Source organism: Syngnathus floridae, chromosome 7 (genome assembly GCF_059516105.1).
Source record: "Syngnathus floridae isolate MCC-2025c chromosome 7, RoL_Sflo_1.0, whole genome shotgun sequence".
Lineage (NCBI taxonomy): Eukaryota > Metazoa > Chordata > Actinopteri > Syngnathiformes > Syngnathidae > Syngnathus > Syngnathus floridae.
This window is the reverse complement of record NC_142419.1, coordinates 8,610,966-8,633,680: the sequence shown is the minus strand read 5'-3', so window position 1 is coordinate 8,633,680 and position 22,715 is coordinate 8,610,966. Positions and strand designations below refer to the sequence as shown.

Sequence of the window (22,715 nt, the reverse complement as noted above, 5' to 3'; positions counted from 1 at the left end):
ACAGTAGTAAATAAAACATTAGTAAAATAAACTGTTAGATGCATTTCTAAAGTTTAGTTTTATTTACCTGGCTCATTAATCATAACAGAATAAATTATAAACAAGAGTTTGAAGACAGTTGTAACACAGAATTGATTCACAATTAAGTATTAAATGGCAGACATCTGAACAAAAAAGGACAAAAGGCATGTCAATAAGGAGGGTGTTACACAGCTTACGAGTTGTAATGGCATAATAAAAGCATTTATTTGATTTAATCATACACAAGTCATTAATAAAACAACTTACCCGATTGGTGCTCATTTCTATTTTTCGTACTATGTCCGTCAGTTCAAGAATATTTTTCTGTCAGGATAGATTAAATGCCCCACATTCAAATCTGTTCAAAACTAACTATTGTTACCCAATGGAAAGTTCTTGAATAGCGGCTACTTCTAAAAAAGGTCTCTCACGAATGTCACTGGGCTGTGTCACCAGAGTGACCAAATGAATGATGGTGAGGCTACGTGGACACGCCTTGTTATCTGACATCTAAAGTTTTCCACCTCAGCCTACAGAAAGCACAATGAGCTTTGTTCACTTGTCTAAACACCGGGCCACGCTCAAGTGCACAGTCCAAACACTCCAAATGTGTATTTTTTTTTAAACTTTATTTTAGCTGTATGTAATATAATTACTAAGTAAGAGGATCATCACTATGTATGACATTTAGCAAGGAAGTCAACTTAAAAACATTCAAAGTGCAGTAAAGAATTTAAAAATGGCAACAAGCAGCACCTTTGCAAACTTCATAATGAACAGCTTTCCATTTTGAATGTAAAAATGAAGATGCAGATAATGTAAGAACCTCTTCTGGTGTGCCATCTACACCCAGGCCTGCCAGCCCGGGTAGAGCCTGCTAAGGTTTTTGGAGTCCATGGCCTGTTGGATGAGCAGATTAACCTGCCCACCCACTGAGAGCACTGTGCCTCCCTCCACTCCCTTCAGTTTTTCCTGCAGTCGCAGCAGCACTCGCTCCGCCACTTTGTTGAAGCTCTGGCTGTCACTGTGAGAGGAAGAGCATGTGTGCCACATGGTGTAACACATTTATTGCCCAGGTGTGCCTTAGACTGTCCACCGTAATGTAAATGAGATCATATCTCGAAACAATATATATTGTACAAAATATATAATATTGTTATGACTGTTACTGCATTGAGCATGCAATAAAACAAATGGTGTGGCACCTGTGTTTACGATGGTTGTCCAAGTCGTCCCCTCCCATGGTTGAACTGAGCATGGCGTTGAGCTCCTGCTGCTCGTCATGTTGCAGGTTAAAGGCTTTTAAGGGGCTCATGGTCCAGTCGAACAAGGGGTCATAGAGCAGAACCTGCATGACGGAAACCACATAGGGTCACACACAAGCACAACATTCACTGGACTTATATTTCAATAAAAGAAACATTGGACACGTTTTATGTCAGTGTGAATAATCAATCAGTTGGGTGTGAGGGAGTTTTTGAGGTACCTCCACAATGGTTAGCAAAGCCTCTTGAGAGCCTCTCATGACCCCCATGGTCTTCTCACAACATCTGAACAGGAGGAAAATTACAGTTAACAGTTGTTTGATTATTAATTCACAGCTAAATTAAAAGTGGATTGGCTATTTATATTAGATTTATAGATATTTGGAATCAGTTTATCATGAATCCAATGAATTTGAAGTTTTCAAAGGTATTTTAATTTACTGAGATGCACATGTAGTCATTATGTACAGTTGCCACTGGCTATTTGACTCATAATACCTCATGCTGTAAAAATGTACATTGGTATTTCATTCTGCACAGATAAAAAATTGTATTTCACTACTTCATTCTATCCCAAAAAACGAACCTCCTAGAACAATCACCACCAGTCAGATTTTAAACAACAGTCACAGTTTCCTCCATCAGTGCCTCCTCCTAACCTTCTGAAAACTCCCTCTACTCCAGTGATGCCCATCCCATCCACAATGTCCCTGGAGAGCCTGAAGGGGACAGTCTCTGGAGTGGGCAGAATCTTGCCTTGCTCAAATGCCACACCTGCACGGAACCATAACGCAGCATCATGGTCAAAGGTCGTGGTCGTAATGATAGTCACTCATAGTGTTGGATTTATACCATTTAATGATCCTCATTGTAGAATTGATGATGATGTACATACCTAAGTCAATGTGCACCAGTTCGGCGGTCTGCTCATCAATCAGGATGTTCTGAATGTGTCGGTCACCGAGGCCAACGATGTAGCCGACTGTTGGTGACAAAAACAGCCATATTATTCACTCGCCATTTCAAAACATCACATCTTCGCCATTGTCATGATAAAAACATAGATCTTACTGAGGCTACGCCCACATAAATGTGGGCTACTGATCGTAAACTGTTCAGCATCCAAACAGCTGTTTGGACTTGGCGTGTATCAATTAAAGGTTAAATTGTTTTTGAGTACCAATGGAGGAAGTGGCCACACTGCGGGTGTAGGCCAGCCGCTTTTCCATCCACACTGCGGGGTCCACAAAGCGTTCCATGCAGAAATATCTGAAAACAGGCTTGAAGTTTTTGCACACCTCCATGTAAGCATGCAGCTTCTCGTCAAACCCATGTGGCTGTGCTTCCTACAATGACAGATTAATTCACAAAGTGAGATTTATTTTCGTTTCAATGCATAAGAATTATGGTCATGGCCCCTGTCTTCCAAAAATAATTTCATAAACCATGACGGGGTGATTCCCAACCACTCGGCAGCAGCACTTTTGTGTCGCGTGAGAGATCATCTTGTGTGCTTCGAGAGGTTGTCCAATTTCATTTTTGTTTGAAATGTTTGGTAGGCCGTGGGAGTTTTGTAAAATATGTGCCTTGGCTCAACAAAGGTTGGGAAACACTGCCCAGAGCAATGATTATAGGGTACCATCATCTTCTTGCGGCAGGCTAGGTTGGACGCGTCCTGTGGTCGGTATCGCTTGTGGGCCCCTTTGATGGGGTTCGCCAGGAACTCTCCGAGGGGAACCGTACCGGAGCACCATTCCAGAACCCCGCTGCACTGAGAGAACGGCACCACCTTGAAGCAAGCATAAAATTATCATTCCTTTATAAATATCATGAAAGGAAATACAGCAGGTACTTCACTTATGACAGATTTCAGTCTGTACGCAACCTGAAAGTCACAACAAGCCGTAGTTGTTCACTTAGATGCACTAACAAAACAAAAAAGAATCTTCCTCGTGGTGATTGATTGATTGATTGATTGATTGATTGATTGATTGATTGATTGATTGATTGATATAAACTAAATGAAAAACAGTATGTATAACTTTCTGCATCTCATAGAGAAAGGAATTATCTGTCACTAATGTGGCTCAAAATATGAATCTGAGCTATGAAAGTATGAGACCTTGTATCTTCTGATGTTGAGCTTCCTCTTGCGAGTATCGGTGTTGCGCTGCAGCAACATGGAGCACATGGCAAACACCTGCTGCATCACCGCATCTTGCCGCAGGTCGTCTTTACCCTGTTCACAAAGAGAGACAATTCTGATGATCACGTGTTTTCATTGTTAGAAATTATTCTCATTTGTTCACAATACCAAACACTAATTAAACATTGTATAGTTATGGAAATTTACAATTGTAAGAGAAAATAAGTCACTATTCTATTATGACTGTGTCAAATAGTAAATGATTAGCTTTTAGGTTCTTCCACATACACACATTTAAAAACATACACTCCACAATTGGTGATAAAGGTGCAAAAAACTATTTGTCATCTACAAACTTAGTGTTTGCCTGCACAAAGAAACAACATTAATTATTGACAGAGGGCAAAATGAGAGACGTCACCAATCAAACAGATGAGTACCTGGGACTAAACCAGAATAAACATTTAAGAAAAAGAAAGAAAAAACACTTTTGTGACTGGCACTCAGTGTAACCAGAACATCAAAGCCAGATTTTGAAATGAGCTGGAAACACACACACACACACACCCAGCAAATGCAGCAAATAAACATCCACCCACCTTTACCAACTGCCTTCTGAGCTTGCCATCAGAGCCGACACAGTCTATGATCTTGGGCAGGTTGGCTCCTCCAGCCAGGTGATAATGAGGCATGAACGAACGGACAGTCACCACATCATCATAGCAACCCGAAGGATCAACCTATTAGAGCAGTATAACAAATGGTATAACTTTTCCAAAATATTTAAACAAATCTGGTAAATATGGTGTTGCCATTTATGCAATATACGTGGTTACACTATTGTTGAAAATAATTCTTGAGTCAAAGATGGGGTACAGTAGACCCATAGAACTTCGATGGTTTTGTGGTTAAAAAAGTGGAATTCAAACTATAAAGCTAAATGGAAATGTAAAACAAACAAACAAACAAAATCATTTAAGTAGGGCAAGTTTGGACATCAGGGAATGGCTGATTTCACTTCTACGGAAGAGGATTAGGGCCAGTTTAGAAAAAATAAAGGCAGGGGTTTCTGTACATTCCTCACTCCAGGCATGTATTTTTTTGTTTGATAAAGTCTTCCAAGCAGGTCACAATATAAGTGCAGTATGTATAGGAAAACTTAACGGTACTCAATGGGGACTTATTTCCTTCACTGTGTATGTTTTATGAAAATAATATTTAAAAAAATAATTACAATTAAAATAATCAATTAAATTTCATTATTTCAAAATTATCCCCCCCCCGTGTTCAATTGCCGTTGAGCACCTTGATCTCAAGAGTGGGAATAGCAACGTCATCCAGGTCTTTGATTTGATGAATGGGCTGATCTGCAGGAATGGGAATTGCCTCTGTGATGAATGAAACAGAATTGAAATTAGTGCACTGTTACTAGACATTAACTGTACTTAAGTATTCCTAATGTCCAGTACAGTGAAATGCTGTCCACCTGAATTGTTTGTGGAAAATCTGTACTACAGTTTATCTTTGACTATTTTACTCACTCTTCTCTGTCTTGTGCCTGCTGGCATCCAAATAAGCAAGTGTGATATAAGCATCACATAGTCGCTCGATATCCCGGATCATCTTGCCTCTCTTTTTCCTGATGGCATCGGTGATCTTCCGGGCCATATCTGAACGCTCCTACAAGTCAAAATATACTTTAAGTTGAGCTGAATCCATGTATTTGTTTTTGTCAAACAGTTGCAAACAAATTCAATCTGAAAAGACACTACACTATAAAAACCAACCTATGGAATCTACCCAGAAAATTTTGTGTAAGAATTTGCAGCCACTTCAATTGGTTAAATTTAAATAATATATTTGGGGTAATGGGTAGCTTGACTCAAAAGCTGTGACACATTCTACAACTAAATTACTCATTAAAATTGAACAAAAACATTAAGTACTAAAACTGCCATCAATGAATTAGTTATATTGTCAGTTTCTGCTTCCGCCGTGTGCCTCTCATTCACCAAATATAAAGGGAATGAGAAGAACCACCTCCATGGGCCAGAAAGATAACCGTTGGCTGTGTACACAACTACGCAAAGCCCATTTCTAACTGCAACGCCCTACCATATCAAATGGCGATGACTGATGTGGAACACTCTTAGTTAGCCGACGAGTACAAAATTGTTCATCTTTGTTGGCGTTGACCAGGGCAAAGATGATGAACAGTGTATGATGTGGATGTTCAAGGCAGGAGCGGAAGATCAACTGTGAGGAGACAAAGTAAGTGTAAGAGCAGTAAAGGTCACAACAGAAGTCATGCATGTTCACGTCACTCACGTCACTAAGGATGTCATGGAAGCCCACATCGTCCCCTATGCCAGACGCCATCTTGGTTCCCATACGGGCAGCCAGCTGATACATAAGGGGTAAAAACTTGTAGGAGGGGATCGTCTTCACTCCTTTCTGCAACATGTGACAGAATGAGGATGAGTCCAAACTGCAAACTCGTCAAATTGATACGTACACCAGACCATACAAGCCCAAAACTGCAGAGAAACATCAAATTTATAGTGACAAACCTTCATCATGTCATTGACTGGCATAATGTCAGCATTTTCCAGCCAGAGAGACGCCAAGCGGAACACCCAGGTGTCGTGCTCCTCCCCTTGCTCCAGACATTGTATGTAGTTCTCTACTGCCTTACACAGGTAGAGCTGTCTGTCTGTCTGCAGGTCATGAAGGGCCCTCTCATCCAGCTCCAGCTCTCTTTCAACCTTTACTGTATACCTGGTTGCAGAAGAAACACAAGTGCATTGCCACCAATTTCAAAAGCTTGTAAATTGGGGAGGATCTAAAATTAGCTTGAATTGTTAGTGGAGTGAGGGAGAGTCTTCCCCAGCATGTGCATGTACACGTACATAAGCAACAATAAACAATTTGGGGAGCATCACTGACTCATTTTTCACCACTTTTCCCTATCTATGTAGAGCACAAAATAAAACACAATGAAAATCGAAATACATGTATTGTTGCAAACCTGTTTTTTATCACGTTACGCTCTTTAATTAGATCCACTTCTTGTTTAGCCTTCTCCAGCAAGGCTTGCTTATTCTCAAACTCAGATGAAGTCATGTATTTATCAATGCTCTGGTACTGGGCATCTGAAAAACGAGCCAGCGACAGGAAGGCCTCCATTCGTTCATTCTGAAGCCGGGCGTCCAGCACTCCAGACTCACGCTCAATTACCTCAACAGCCTGAGAGAATATTACAAAAAGACACATTTGCCGCACTGGTGAAAGGTTTTGGATAAAATAGGACAGGTAGTTTTGGTTTTATTTTTGCTTCATGAGTTCAGATAAGTGGGCAAAAGTGCAGGCAAGCTCCTACCCTCTCTAAGTACTTCTCCAAAATGACTCCAGGACTTTCCTGGCATGTTTCAGCCAGCCAGTTACCACAGAGCCTGAGGCACTCAGTGTAGATAGGTGCCAGAGCAGGGTTGAAGTCAATCTGTGAACAGACACAAAAAGACAACAAATAAGGACGACTTTTTTGCTCAAGTTCTTGTTCTCCTCTAATTACAGAAATCAACAGTTCAAGGTGTGAAGAAAAGTTTTGAGTTGTCTTACCTTTTCCTCAAGCCTCTGTACCATCTGTCTCAGGAGGCCAAGAGCCAGACCCTGTTCTCCCTTCACCCAGAACACTTGCGCTTCCTCCAGTTGCCACGGTGATACGGGTGATGCTGGTCGGTGTCTTTCAACTCCATGCTGCTTCATCTGAAACACTGCTCGCTCTGCCAACTGGACTCAGGAGGTGGCATGTTGACAACAATGCGAGGGCTACAGTCACTCATACGATGTGAAACCTTCTTACAAAGAGTTAGTCTGGGTCGTGGAGCAATGAGAATGCCAATTAAAATTGCATTTTTGGGTAAATTGAAGTTGAACCACACCTACATGATTGATACTTTTGCCATTGAAAATAATGAATGAATGGATAAATACTCAGAAGGCAAAGAGGTTATCAGAAAAGATGATCATGCATCAGCATCATGTCACCCATGGTTACACAAACCAGATTAGGGTTTATCATCCAAAACATTCTATAGTGAATTACAATTCTCGAATGTGAATTTCTGTGGACGTTACCTGCGTGTTCCCTGCTTTACGAGCCAGCTGGCACATCTCCAGTAAGTGGTCGGTAAGCACCGAGCTGAGATACTGAGCAATCTCGGGGTCCAGCGCCTTGGACATCAGAGTGTTGTAGGACACAGACCGAATGGCCAAGATGGGCTCCACCAAAGCAAACTCACTGTTGGCTAGCAGCTGGGAATGCTGCCGCCACTGGTTACACACATTCTTCACAGCCAGCTCTGAGAATGGTCTGATGGTGGTAAGGATTAAAATTGCACTTTTAACAGTTTTAAGACACACACTAATATTCCGCTACTACCTTGAGAACAGCAGTTTGATGCTCTCCAGCTCTCTGATGCTCTGCAGGTTCCTGAGGGCTGGGTACAGTGACGACACTGCCTCCAGACTGCCTCTGCAGAGCTCCTCTACTTCTCTACCCCTTAGGGGGGAAAAAAGTCAAATTCTTTGACCATCTTATTTTATGACATCACATCAGTACCTAAAAAGGCAACTCACCTCGCCCGTTTGAGCGTATCATCAAACATAGAGAACTCCTTGTCCCTCAAAGCTTGCAAAGCAGAGAACACAGATTCGTGGAATCCTGGCTTGTGTTTGTCACCACTGACATTCATGAAGAATACCAAGTTATACTTCACTTCATAACATACAATTAAGGCCCATCTCCCTCCCCTCACCTCTCAGACAGATCACAGTCCCACTGGGTGTTCCTCCAGGCAGCCTGGAAACGGAGCTCTCTCAGTTCAGCTCCCCACTCCACCCCTTCACTCTCCAGACCCCTCATGTAGGTGGTAAGGATGCTACTCAGACCAAAGTTCCGCAGACCCTGTAAGAGTCATACATATGTGAGAGACAAACATAAAATAAGTACAATGCATGGACACACATGTTGGGCCAGAAACAATTTAAACGCCAACTGTGTGCTGATCTACATTTAAGATGAGTGAACAAGTGTGCAGATGATCTGCAATTTGACATGGGCTGGTATATTTAACTTGCCTCAACAATTCCCACTTGTCGAGTGACATCTGGCAGGGTTGAGTGAAGGTCATATGAGGTCAGAGCTTTCCCCCACATAGCTTCATGCTCATATGTTCGAATCCTGCAAAATCAGTTTGACATACTTCTATGAGTCTGATTACCAGCTGAGAACATGTCACATTGAAAGGGATGCCTGATGACATGATTTTTAATACCTTGTTAGTGGACTGGTCATCGTTTCTCCTCCACAGCCATAAAGACTGTCAGGCTCTCCAATGCTACGGTAGACATCGATTAGCAGCTCCTATGATTATGTTAATAAATGTGTTATGTCATGCTAAGATAAATACAGCTTTACTTCTCCTGCTAAAAATCTAATTCAGCCTTCTAATGTGATGAATTAATTTAATCAGCAAAAAAAAAAAAAAAAACGTGGCAAAAAGGAAATCTAGTAATGTTCCTTGAAAGTGCCGTATCAGACACATGACTGACCTGCAAGCTGATATTGGAGTCCTTCATACTTTTCTCAGTCAGGCTGGCGATGGTGACATTTTGGCTGTTCTCTTCAAAGTTGATCTTGCGTGTTGCTCTTCCTTTAGTTCTGCTCATTCAGTAGAGATCACAGAACACAACCAAAATATAAGTGTGAAAACAAGCAATGTAGTATCTCTCAGAAAATTATTAAAGCCATTGATAATGAACTTTATCAACCCACAATTTCCAGGGATTTTATCAAATGACTTCATGATAACTAATCTAGAGTACTGTACATACCTGCTACTGTCCTCCAAATTAGCTTTAATCTTATCCACATATATCTCAGTGTAGAGCAGAGCAGTGAAGTGAGCAGAGCATGACTGTGCAGATTTGGCCACCTCCAGGTAGTTCAGGTCCAGCCAGAAATTGGAATCACACACTGTGCCACAAGACTCGCTATAAGATAAACATGCAAGTAATGGAATAAGTGTCTGCAGACTGACAGACCATTAAAGCACTCGATACAAATTATTGGGTCTGTGCCCAGCTATAAAGTCTAATTTTCTATCATCTGAAAATGTATCTGTGAGCGAGTGTTTCTGAATTTGCCCACATGACCATGGGAGGAGGGAGTTATTTGTGTTTTCCAATGAATCTGCATAGATCTACTACAAATGATGTGTTAGTCAGCTGTTTGGTGACCAAGTGCTGTCGCCACATTGGAAAATTCAGTCGGATCTTTATGGGTGCTTGACTACACAGTGGGCTTTGTGCAAGCATCAATCATTTACAGTCTAGCAAGTGAGTGAACATTTCCTGCTCTGTGGGGAGTCTCAAAGTTTCCAGTGGCTGGTTGATTTTTGGTTGCTCAACATATAAATATAGTGACAAATTCACCAGGTTTGCACCACTATAGGCTTCGCTTAAGCGCAGTGCATTTGTTTAATCCTTAATCATCACCCAACACAATGAGCAACTTCAACCAGTGTGAAAAGAATGTCACTTTTGAGAACTTTTATCGCATGGGAGCTTTTTTAAATTGTGGAAAAAATATATACAATATATCTCTTTTAAATTAATACAGTTTTAGTTTACAATATATATAAATCAAAACCTCAAGGGCCTCTGCTGGTGTCTCAGATAGTCAATAACTGCCAGCATGGTACGCAGAGATGCCTTGTCGTACAAGCCTTGGCTGGCGGAGTCAGTCTCTGCAAGAATAATTTATGCTAATGACACAAAAATATTACAAATCACTGTTATCTACTGTCAAGTCATTATACCAGAGTCAACATTGAGTGGTGTGGTGGAGCGGCTCGCAGCCTGAGCACTTCTGGAACAAAAACTGAAGAAGTCCTGGATATGGGAAGAAAGCATCTCTCTCCAGGAGCCCTGATTGTCATCTAGGAGGATAGAATGAATGATGAGCGGAAGCAGCCTCTGGCAACAGTCCAAGTTCACCTATGGGCAGAGAAGGAGCACATCAACCGATGATGACACAAAGATGGTATTGGAAAAAGTTGCTTCTCGGGCTGCTTACCAGACAAAGAGGTCGGGACAGTAGGAGAGCCTCACTCTTGACTCCTCCGCTGTCCAGCAGGGCGGTACATAGAGACTTCAGCCAGACTGTGTGGCTGCCCATCTTTGGGATCCAAAAGTCTTGGTTCTCTAGCTTCTCCCTGCCCTGCGAACGTTCCTCAGCACTCACAGCAGCCGCCTGACAATGAGAACAAACAGGGCCAATCCATAACTACAACATGTTTCTGTTTGAAATATACACCAAAGGATTCAAAGGATGACAAGCAATAGATTTGTCATGATTCAAATAGTCCTTTATGCAACCTTGTTAAAGCCATCAAATGAGCACATTCCATCTGTGTTTTCAGTTTACACAAACCCACCTTCCTGTTGGCTTTTCTAAATGGATTCAAGTATGCCAACATAGAGTCTCTACTTTGTTTGTGCTGCTCCCAAAAGTTGATACCAGACTGAGTGGCAAGGATGTCCTTCACAGATTGAGTCGCTGCTTGCCTCACATCAATACTGCCACCAAATCACAGAGTGGAGCAGTTATGCAATAGCTCCCTTCCCTTCAACACATTTACAGACATTAAAGTTACCCCTTACCATTGGTGTGTGAAAGAGTCATTGATGCAGTTAAGGATGATGTAAACACACTGCGAGGCAGTGGATGGGAAGAGGCGCACAGCCTTTTCGTAAAGCGGATCTCTGCCGTGGAGCAAGACGATGGTGGAGAGATCTACAGGGCCCAGTTCTCCCAAAATACTTCCTGTGGCCTCTGGAGGACATGTTATAGTTTGAATATACAAAGCACAGTCCCCATACGCTTGAATAAGCATACCTAGAATATCAGCTCCATCAGGGTGGTTGGTTGCCGTCTTACAGAGCTGCAGCAGGTTCAGAACCAATTTTACTAGGATACTGTTGGTGGGATCCACTAAGATGGAGAAAAACAGAACGTATTACAGATTGTGTCTAATAAACATAGGACGTAACACTAAATGAACCTGGTGTCCTACCATGGCACTCTTTGAGTAACTGTTTTATCTCATCCTTGTGGTCATGTAGTTTTTGGGAAAGTTGCTGAATTCCCTCAAGTCTTGTCAGGGGTAATGAGTCAGAGGGCATCACAGACAGGAAGTGTGATATCTCCTGTTGATAAAAAAGTGAGGCAGTTAAACAGAATATCACATAAATTATCATCAAAATATGTCTAACCACAAGGTAATCATTGCTGTCACAACATAAAATACCGGAAAATTCTAACCTGTCTCAATGTGAAGGTCCCAGAATTGTATTTGAGATTGTTCTGGACAGAACGCAGCTCTTGGAATTTAGGTAGGTCAGGAAATGGCTCCAATTTGCAAATGGCTCCCTTCAATTTGTGTTGATTTTTAATTATAAGAAAGTGCAATAGACCAAGCACCTAGAGGCCCACAGAAGAGACATCAATATGGTGAGGTTACGTCAAAAGAATATATTACATTGCATAAAAAATTCCCCTAATTATAAATAACATATCAATGGAACATGTCATGATTCGAGGTATAGTTCATCTTGTTTGCCAAGGCTTAAATCATCATTAATATTTCTTTTAACTTTTAAACATCCATTCATTATCTGAACCACTGCTTGAATATTCAAAAGGTTTAAAGCAACTTTCGGAACCTTGCGCAAAAATATGTAACAACTGAATTATTCTGTAAAGCATTGAGGTCAATGTGTGACTTCTTTTAAGATGAAAAGCTTACCTGCTGTGAGATAGCTGGCTGGCTGGTCACCTGTGCGGTGAGAGTACCAACAATGACCTTTAGGTGGCAGTCTAGAGCATCATCACAGAACTGCAGAGCAGTCTGACACACAACAGTCAAGAGGTCACAGCACAGGGACAAGCTTCGGATGGAGACCTCATCACAAGGAACTGGTCTGGGGCGGGGAATGTAAACAACTTCCTTTAATCAAAATTAAGCCATTTTTTGAAGTCTTGTCCTACACAACTAGCAAGATTATGGAAGCGTGAATAGAGTGTGCATGTGCAATACTATCAATTGACCTGTGTGTATCTGCATGCACCAGCCAGCTGTTGATATGGTGGATGAGTGTGTAGATGATGTCCCTGAGGACAAAGGCCCAGGCTCCTCCAAGACCATCTTTCACCTCCTTGAGCAGCAGGTTGACAAAGAGGTGATACATCAGGAGGATGCGATGCCGCTCGTAACCGTTTGTTGTCATTGCTGCCTTTTCACACACCGCCAGCAGAATGCTCTGTATAGATATCTGAGGAAGATAAGAATAAAAGGGATATCTTATACAGAACATCTTATATAGTACACAGAATGTATGATAAACAAAATAAGTAGTGTTATAATTAGACAAGAACATCTTACTGGAGTTTTTGACAGAATGGTCACCAGGGACTTATGGTTTGCGCTATGGCATTTGCTGAGATAGTCCAGTGTAGCTTTGATGACATGAGAGCTGAAGTATGGTGGGTTTGGGACAGGATCCAATTCCCTAAGAGGAAGTTAAAATTTGCCCTTTTTAGTAAGCTTTGTATTCAAACAGACATAATATTGTGTTACTTAAGCCAAGTACTTGAATCCAAATTATACAATGAACAACTTAGTAACTGAAAAACTAAGTACAAAATGCAGGTCTGAACAAATGGTTAAAAAAAAAAAGAAAAATATCAACTCTTACCCTATGAAGCGTTTCAAGTCTCCTCTGTCTCCTTCAGCGGCACTCCCTTCATAGAGGGTCATTAGCAGTTCAACAACAATCTCTGGTAGGTTACTGTGGATCAGGCTGTCAATTTGCTATGGAAAATATGAGGAGGAATATGAAACAGTATGGTAAATGACATTCATTAATCATCGTATAATCCTCCATGAGAAAGCAGGTGATATAGAATGTATCGCGACGTGGTTAACACGCAATGGGCTAAGGCTATAAAGTTAGCTTTACCTGTTTGCCCAAACAGTTTGCGTCTTTGAGTAGGTCATACACACGATGGGCCTTCTCCCTCTGCTGTGCTACCCGTTTCTCCGGGCCAGACAGCGCAAAGTATGGCAGAATGTTGACCATGATGTTGGGGAAACAGTCAGCTAAAAGCTCTCTCCAGTCCCTCTCTAGATACCGACCAATGGACTTCACCTGGTCGAAGTCATCCAGGAAGACAAGGTGCGGGATGAGTACTTGGTAAGAAGAGCTGCAAGCAGGCAAAATTATGTTAAACGATTGTTAATATTGAGAGGCATATTCAAGTTTTTTTTTCCTAACCTATAGAAATCTTTGAGCGTGCCATGGTCAAGTAGCGTGAAAGGGAATGATTCAAGCGTGTAGCTGTCATCAGACTGTCTCTGGGAGAGCCACTCGGCGACCAAATAGTACAGGTGAGAGCTGACAAATGTCTTGATCTTGTTGTAACCGAGTGCTCTGGATACACTACACAACATCTGTGAAAAAAAACAAAATTGTTGTAAAGCCTTTTCATATATTTTTGGAAAGATTATACACTCAGTGGCCACAGCCTAAATTACACTAACACAATGTAATGAGGTACAAGAACTGTAGTAAATAAAATGTTCTCTTATGTCAAGGGGGTACGCATTTAAGTAGATGTTCACTTAATTTCTGTCTGATAGCACTACAAATTAGTACGATTACAATAATAAGACTAGTCATTCATTTATACTGTACAGCTCTTCTAATGTAATACCGTTCAATTACAAGTTTTTATTAAACTGCAGCTTAATGGAGTTTAATGCATACGTTACAAAACAAACTACCTTTTTGAATAACTGTAATTTTAATGTCCTTGAAAGAGCTGCAGATTAAAGGGTTATGGTTAGGTAGGTTAATGTTATAACCAAGCATTTTTGGCATTTTACCTTCTTAATGAGGTGCTCCTCTATATTATTTTCCTTGTATGACTGGAAGAGGGCAAACAGGGTCTGCTTCTCACAGACTGGACTACAACACAGCACGACTGACAAACTCTTCAGCAGGGTGGCCTTACGGTTGAAAATCTCATCCTGCTCGTCATCGGCTGAGTTACTTTTCTGAATTTGAAACCAACAAATTATTGCAAATTAAAAACCATACAAAACAAAAGAATAATAGGGACAACCAAGTCTCATACCACAGGTCTCATGCCCTCTTGAGCTTTCAGGTAAATATTCTCAAAAGCTGCTTGTTGGTGTGGCAACATCTTTCTCCTGTCTCTGTGTTCTGGTCTCATGTCCAGAAACAACCTGGATGCAAACCACCACAATAAAAAGGCATTTATTGCCATATAATTATTTGTCACTAAGTGACTGAGTAGTTTTAGCGCTTTACCATACCTTTCCAATGACATTGCCACAAGCATGCGGACCTGGTGACGGGAATCTGCAAGAAGAGATGGAAGGATGACGGACACTGGACGGTCTTCTTCTCTTTCAGGATCCCTGATGCTCAATATGGCCCACCTGCAACATGGGTCAGCCTGGCAGAGTACACACAAGATAATTTTAATCTTTACATATTGAGGAGCCTACTAAGCGGAAGCAATATTTTTCACTTAAAAGCAAAACAAATTAATTGAATGAATCTTGCAGTATATCATCTAGCATTTCCTTGGCAGGATTGTAATCTAAAAGCTAGCATCCATTCTAAAGGCTTACCTCTAATAACGTAATCAGACATCGCACTAAAGCAGTTCGGACAGTGGCCGTGCATTTCCCCGTTTGGCTCAGATAACTACAACAGAATACCAGCATAAATTTTGTTTCACAAACAGAAACACCACCTGGTGATAAAATATTTGCAATGATACAGACCAGAACCCTGACACCACTTGTAGCAGGGACCCCTGCACATGTTTCATCTCCAGTTGCATGTTGTGGGTTCTCCCCAAGCTCCTGATGGAGGGCAATAAAGCCAAAAGAAGTCCAACACACATCTGTTGATCTTGACGATGCCGAGAACACAGGTCCCTGAGAAGATAAGTCGAGTGTGTCAGTTAAAATACATATTTTATGTTTTACAGACAAAACTAAGGCAAAAATGTTTCCCTACGCCATAGGACGGAGCAGGGAGTCAAACTCTTCAGGAGTGAGAGAGTCCCCAGCAGGAAGCTTCTTTAACAGGATGAGATACTACAAGGAGAGAAGAGAAACTTTTTTCTTTGAGTGCTTGTGCTAAAAAAAATTGCGGTAGAATATCTACACCATTATGATACCTACCATGTTGACATGGAGGGCTATGCTAGGGTCAATCTGCTCCACCAGCAGCAAGAGCCTCCGTCGCACATCTTGGGGTTTAAAAAGTTGGCCATGGACGGGCTGGACTGAACCGCACTTAGACAAGAACTCCAAGATTCCGAGGAGAGCAAGATCCTGGTGGGCCAAATGCTCGTCAGCCAACAGGCTTTTTGCACCTAGAGAAAGGACACCATTGAATATCGGTTGGGGTTTAAACTCATTTTGTGTATGTGCTAATCATATGAATAATATGGTGAAGGCTGCTTTAGGGAATGTTGGGGTTTTCCAGGTTATCTTTATCGTAGGATTATGTTGGAATGCAACAGGTAATAAATACCTTACCTTGTCCTCCTTATCACAAGGTCGTAAAACATCCCCTAACATGTTTAGACTAGAGGACAAGGGCTTTCTAGCCAGCCTACCCATACCCCCACTCTGTTTCTCTTAATAAATATCCACTTGCAGGAAGGAGGCTTCAGACTTCATTCCTTGAACAAGTGAACTCTCCACCTGCAGGTGTCTAAAAGGACTTGCTAGTCTCCCGTGTGGTTCTTGCAAAATAAGTTAGAGTGAGCAAATCTCTAACAGGGAATTCATCCTTTATTTCTACAACTGATATCTAACTGCGAAGAGATTTTCTCTTACCTGGTCCACCTGACACTTCATTGTCATCTCGTCCCCTGGGTCTCTGTGTCCCACTGTGGGACTGCTCATCATCAAATAGAGGATCGTCGTCTTCATGCTGAGCTTTTGTCATTTCCAAGTCATTATCAGTAGGTTCGTCTTCAACCATCAATGCAGCTCTGGGAGAAACACTGCTAAGCTGAAGATAGAGATCCCCATTAAATAAAAGTCTGTCTTACACCCTAAAACTACGCTAAGCACTTTACATAAAAAGGAGGTCGTCTCTAACCATGATTTTATAAATTTCTGCCAGCTCATTGATAAGGCTCGCTGGGAGAGTCATTATGAAGAGACGAGAGGAGATTGTGCAAACATTTTCCTATTGAAAAGAATAAAAAAAAGTTGTAACTCATAAGGTGAAATCAAAAACGTTTTATTGTCTTTTAAAATATAAACATGGTTAACAATTGAACAAAAAAAAAAGATTACCTTGTTTTTTGTTGTGGCAGAAATAGTGCACAGCCTCATGACAGACTTCAGTGTGGTCATGGTTAACGCCTCAGTCATCTTCACTTTCACGCTTGAAATAAATCCACTTAACTCCTGCGCCAGTGTCTTCGAACAAAACATACTTTAAGGACACAAATCTAAAGGAATTGATCTCCACTTAAAGTCTTTGAATGCTCACTTTAGCTTTAGTGAATAGCTGGGAGCATCCTGCCTCATCCTCAGTCAGACAGCCTGTCGAGATGTAACCCGCTTGAACACTTGTCAGCAGGCTCAAACAGCGCAACAGGCACTCTGGAGGGGTAGACTGAGTCTGTGGAAGGTCCAACACGGTAAGTCTTACCATGACAATGGCATACAAACATGTACGCAGTTTCAAAACTCACGTCAGGAAAGTATCGGTTTAGAAGGTTGTCGGCGACACAAAGAAGAGACTGCTCCAACTTCTTTCTGAGACTGGAGATGACCGTGAAGTGCCCATTTGTTGATGTCACCTTGGACTCCTTGTCAGACGCTCTGCTTTGTGTTAACTGCGTGTTGAAGCTGAACTGCAAGTACAATCTCTCAACCTCGTCTAAATCCTCATCGACATTCAGCGATGTCGACTCTTTTGAAACAGCACTAAAGGAAAGAGCAACTGAAATCAGAATACTTCAATAAAAGATCATTTTCTGACATGTTTTTTTCTCTGTATTTGTTGTGTCACTGATCATTACTTCTCACCTCTCGACACCCTCAGAACCGAGAAGGAAATTCAGGCCAGTGCGGGTATCTTTTAAAGTCAAGGAGACCAGGATATTTGCGATTAGATTGTGAGGAAAATCGCTGTAAAACACCAAAATAGAATGAAAACGTTAAGGGGACTGAACCATAAAAGCGTGACGGGAACTAAGACTATGAGGGAAAAAAAACAGTAACCTGCAAATTATTGGATGAGGTCTGGAACTATCCTCCATCTCATCGCTCTGATCTGTCATCAACAACCAGCCTATGAGGGTTTCCTTGAGGTTAAGTGACCCTGATCCATCTGGGAGTCCCAGATGCTCCTTAGGGACTGGACACTTCAGAAGAGCCTGGGCCAAACAAATCACTGCGCTTCTACAAAGAAACACACAGTCAAGAGCTACTCAAAAGAATACTAACATTTAAAAAAAAAAAAAAAAAAAAACATCTTGCTCCTCATGCCTACCTCATCTCATAAGTACAGCAGTAATACTACTATAATGCGAATACAGTTATATTGCTGCTGTATATGTTGATGCATTTGTACTCATTAAAGCACTGCAAGATGTTAATTAGATTAGCATTTAGCTAGCGGCCTGAAATGGTTTTAAATACACAAAGTGCAATCGTTTTTGTTTTATGTTTAGCTTGACAGTAAACTTCAACCGGGAGAGGTGTTAAATAGCTAAGCTTTTCTTTTTTTTTATTAATTGTTTTTCTAAACTGCTACTACTATTGTAAAGTGTGTTTTGTTCACTGCCACCATAGAGTGCTCATAATCTAAACCACAGGTGTCAAACTCAAGGCCCGGGGGCCAGGTACGGCCCACCACATCATTTTATGGGGCCCGCGAAGACAAATTGTGCATCAAATTCGTGTGTTATTACTAGAATTGCAAATTGTCTTCGCTATTTTTTAATATTTGACCAGTTTTTACTCGTCTGATTTGAAAAGGAGTTGTTTGTCAGTTTGTTTTGTAGCTTCTACTGTATATAATATGAGGTGCTCATAGATTTATTTGCGTTGTGTAATGGCCCTCCGAAAGAAGCTATGACTACAGTGCGGCCCGCGAAAAAAATGAGTTTGACACCCCTGATCTAAACGTTGAGTTCACAAGTCAAAGAAAAAAAATCAGCTAAATCACAGCTCATATCTTGAAAAACCCATAAGTTGGGTCATTCATATGTCAAGGCCCGCCATATTCTTATTTTATTTATGTATTGTGGTCTGTTTTATGTTTTAAATCAAGATAGCAGTATAGAAAACAGACATGCATAATGTTTTAGGAGGACAATGAGGAGTGACTCACTGGGATGGTTTACATGCTGATTCTGAAAAGAGTTTCCAGAACTCTCTATCCATATTGACCAGTTCACCGTGGACAATGGAGACCAGCAGGTCAAGGCTGAGCACTTCTAACTGGGGTGAGCCCACACCCCGCAGTGATAGAGGCCACACTCGACTCCATAGTCTGTCCAAGTCTGGCTTGTGAACTCTCATCCTTTCTGGCAAATGGGCTTGACACCGGGCTACTTCTCGTAAACAACGCAGCACGTATGGCCCCCTTTCTCCTCTCCGGTGTTCGGCCAAGAGCTGGTGCAACACTGATAACAGTGGGACAATCACTCGGCTGGGCACCATAGATGGGTACTTTGATACAAGTGCTTCCGTGACCTGCAACCTGAGTTCAAAATTGAAAAAAAAATTCTGTCTCTCAATAAATCATTAATACGATAAAATGTGTCTTGTAATTTCATACCACGGGATGATATCAAAGTCGCTACACTGAGGTTGCAGGCGGTCCAAAAGAACATTCCAACTGAGGTCGATTCGCCGTCGCTTGCTTGGTGTTCCACTGAAGGAACTAGCCATCAGGGAGGAGGCATACGTCGCCTCTGAGATTTGAGAGTCTTTGTCAATACTGAAAAGCTACAAAATGCAGCAAACACATGAAGATTATAGTATCAAGTATGCAAGTTGAATTTAATTGCTCAAATAGCGGCCATCATCTTTGTTACCTGGTGACAAATATCAGCTGTGAGCTTGATGATGTTGTCTTTGACGTCGATGCGTCTCATGCCAGTGACATACTTCCCTCTGCTACCAATATGACTGATTTCTCTCACTAATGCTTCGTAAAGGTTATACATCAAATCCCGCCACTTGGCCCAGTCTTCGGCATGCGCACCTAAATAGTAGAATAACTTTATATTTACAATTCGTCGACTGTACAAGTACCCAAAATACAGACACAATCAGAATCATATTGCACATGATAATAAAAACGTTCGAAATACCAAGGAAACCATGTAGACTGTTTTCTGTGGCCAACATGCACATGTAATGCAACAAGTCTTCATTCAATGACCTGTGTCCTGGGTCTTTGCTCCTTTGGGATGGTGTACGCAGAGTTGCAAGATGAAGAACTCCACAATCCCCTCTTTGAGAGAAGCACTGGGCCTCATGTTGGTCCAGACATACAGTATTGATGGTAGTATTTCCTCACCGAGCCGACACACCCTCATCCGACAGTTCTTTGCTACAGCTTTCAAGAAGGTGTTAAGCGCTGAGATGACATGCTCCAGAACAGTCAAGTGCTTCTCTTGCCTGACGAGAACAAAGTTACATTCAAATACAGTACCATATTTGCCAGCAGCCACTTAGTCAGGAGGAAAAGCCGGTCATATTAAACATAATACCTTTCATAGTTTCAAAAGGCTATAAAAGTTACTCACCTTGCATTGAGAAATGCTTTGGAAAAGAAGCCAAACAGGTCTCTGTTGAATCCATCAGTCTGCACGCACAAGCCCTGCACCACTGTGTTGATGACCCGACTTACAAGAATGCGGTTGATGGATTTGGATGAGGAGATGAAAAGGCCACTGAACACATCCAAAAGACCTTTCACAAACAACAAACATCAATTGATCATTACCAGGCATAAATGCCTGTTGTTAAATTTCATAAAACTAAATATATCATTGTTAAATGTATTGTATTAATTTTTTCACTGACTGTGCCACTGCTGTGGAGTGATGTCACACCAGTACTTGCGAACAGACAGGATTTCCTTTAGGAGCAGGCTGCTGTAGTCTTTGCCATAGGCTGAACAGCTATATGAATTTTGAAGAACCTCAATCACATGCTTAAGAAGCTCACTGCACTTTAGCCGTGGCCCACCTGAATCGCGAAAGAAAATTACACTGTAGTACCCACCACACATTGAACAGAAATGTAACATACCCATAAGCTCTGCAAAAATAAAAAGGAAACCTAGTACTACCTCTTGCAAACACAGAGTCCTTACGTTTGTTTGCGTAGCCGACAAAAAATTTGATCAAACTGCTCATTTCAGCCATCTTCTTCTGGCGGAGGGCCAGCGTAGTGCTGGTGACGTTGGATTTACTCTGTTTCATGGCTTCGGTCTCCCGTTGGAGGTAACGTTGCAGAAATCTTCAATAGCAAAAATTAAAGATGTGCAGTCAAATGCTCGGATTAACATAATTCAACTAGTTTTGGCAAATCACAGCTACAATTTATAAATATTAAGTTCTACCCACTGAAACCTGGGCATGCCCTGCAGTGGTTTAGAAATTCAATTTTGACAAAAGTAGCTCTTTGCTGCCATCTCGCAGCATCTATAAGCAATTAAGAAATATGTTTTGTGTTAGATGACTCAATTTAGCAAGTTTCAAGGGAATACTTAATTCCTTACTCTCAAGCAGAAAATCCAGAATAGTACCTGAAAACAGCATCCCATGTGAGCTGTTTGGAGCCTTTGGTTTTAAGCCCCGAGGTCCGATCAAGTTCTTGCACAATCTCTGGAGATCGAATGAGCTGTCTGAAGTGTTCCGCTTGTTTCTGAAGGCATAAATCATGAACACCAACAAACAATGGGTCAGGTGGACCTGGACCATAAATGCAGCTGTGGGGATCATACTGTAAATATATTTTAAAATGCCGGTGTGACTAGAGTACCTTCCTCTCTGTCGCCTTGTCATTCTCCAGTCCCCTGCAGCACACCAAGAGATCAGAAAGAACCAGACTCATAGTGCCTCAAGTGGACAATAACACTGCAAACAGATGAGTCCACCTACAACGACAGGGTGATAAGAATGTATCAGTCCAAATAATTTCTCGGTCTCAGGGCACACCACCAGACAAAAATGTTACAAAATGTGAAATAATGATGTTGTTGTACTAAGTATGTACAAAAGTATTATAATAAGATAATTACTCAGTGTAAAGCACAGGTGTCAAACTCAAGGCCCGGGGGCCAGATCCAGCCCGCCACATCATTTTATGTGGCCCGCAAAGACAAATTGTGCATCAATTCGTGTGTCATTACTAGAATTGCAAATTGTCTTCACTTTTAATATTTTGACCAGTTTTTACTCATCTGATTTGAAAACGAGTTATTTGTCAATTTGTTTTGCAGCTTTTACTGTATATAATAGGAGGTGCTCATACATTTATTTGGGTTCACAGTCATAATGGCCCTCCGAAAGAAGCTATGACTACAATGTGGCCCGCGGGGGGAAAAAAAAAAAAAAAAGAGTTTGACACCCCTGGTGTAAAGCCTCTGCCATTCAGTGGAAGAATCTGTATGACACAAGCATCGATAGATAACCAAGATATATTTGGAAGTAAGGAATAATATTTTGTGGACGAATTAGGTGACGTTGGATAACTTCTGCAACACCCATGAAGAGCTCTCACCTCACAGCACACAACCATGACACGGCACGCTTTCCACGATAACGCTACTGTCACTGCAGAAAATTACTAATGCACATAGTGATAGTTTGATTAGCAGTTCTAGAAAGAGTCATAACTTCTATTGGGTCTTGTCCAATCCAAAACCAAATTACTTCGAGTCATAAATTTGCTAAGCCATGCTCTCAGCTCACCGTCCGTCTCTACAGACACTTTACCAACGCCCCGTCACATATTATGATGCAGTTCAGGTGGTACAGACGAACTTACTGTACATCCCACATAGTTTCTATTTAACATGTGTACAAAGCCTAACAGGAAATTCCCGCCTCTTGAACCACTGAAAATGAT

At 41.4% G+C, this 22,715-nt stretch overlaps 2 protein-coding genes across 2 annotated transcripts in view; both read right to left on the bottom strand.

The window, feature by feature from the left end:
* The window catches only part of LOC148395044 (transmembrane protease serine 2-like), a 5,132-nt gene extending 4,704 nt beyond the window's left edge, over nt 1-428 (bottom strand). The window contains exon 1 of the mRNA XM_088381046.1: nt 289-428. Coding sequence (XP_088237172.1) covers nt 289-303 — 15 coding nt within the window. The 5' untranslated portion in view covers nt 304-428. The remainder of the gene's footprint in view (nt 1-288) is intronic.
* Nucleotides 40-22,715, bottom strand: atm (ATM serine/threonine kinase). Its single transcript, XM_088381031.1, has 63 exons — nt 22,559-22,715; nt 21,627-21,741; nt 21,391-21,509; nt 20,956-21,101; nt 20,664-20,828; nt 20,384-20,549; nt 20,017-20,255; nt 19,667-19,836; nt 19,408-19,577; nt 18,958-19,329; nt 17,844-18,023; nt 17,649-17,750; nt 17,312-17,546; nt 17,107-17,238; nt 16,908-17,033; nt 16,708-16,797; nt 16,440-16,617; nt 15,777-15,970; nt 15,610-15,689; nt 15,372-15,527; nt 15,216-15,291; nt 14,895-15,037; nt 14,693-14,804; nt 14,442-14,612; nt 13,831-14,006; nt 13,516-13,759; nt 13,252-13,367; nt 12,939-13,065; nt 12,605-12,828; nt 12,303-12,477; nt 11,819-11,977; nt 11,571-11,703; nt 11,393-11,488; nt 11,158-11,329; nt 10,932-11,073; nt 10,571-10,747; nt 10,314-10,491; nt 10,145-10,241; nt 9,328-9,486; nt 9,046-9,154; nt 8,769-8,857; nt 8,572-8,674; nt 8,250-8,398; nt 8,071-8,175; nt 7,874-7,993; nt 7,570-7,804; nt 7,051-7,221; nt 6,812-6,931; nt 6,461-6,678; nt 6,003-6,210; nt 5,761-5,886; nt 5,548-5,688; nt 4,974-5,112; nt 4,738-4,820; nt 4,032-4,172; nt 3,409-3,525; nt 2,926-3,075; nt 2,467-2,632; nt 2,182-2,268; nt 1,946-2,060; nt 1,508-1,571; nt 1,227-1,369; nt 40-1,045 (listed from the first exon to the last, which is right to left on the bottom strand). Exons 2-63 carry the CDS (start codon nt 21,696-21,698, stop codon nt 865-867), a joined length of 9,249 nt encoding a protein of 3,082 aa, XP_088237157.1. The 5' UTR covers nt 21,699-21,741; nt 22,559-22,715; the 3' UTR covers nt 40-864.

What these genes read in the sequence shown, in the direction of transcription:
- atm (XM_088381031.1), bottom strand. Translation starts at nt 21,698, where the DNA reads ATGAGTCTGGTTCTTTCTGATCTCTTGGTGTGCTGCAGGGGACTGGAG. An exon ending in GACTTTGATATCATCCCGTG is followed by an intron (nt 19,330 to 19,407) that starts GTATGAAATTAC and finishes TTTTGAACTCAG; the next exon opens with GTTGCAGGTCACGGAAGCAC. An exon ending in TCAGCATGTAAACCATCCCA is followed by an intron (nt 18,024 to 18,957) that starts GTGAGTCACTCC and finishes GTTTCTTTGTAG; the next exon opens with AAGCGCAGTGATTTGTTTGG.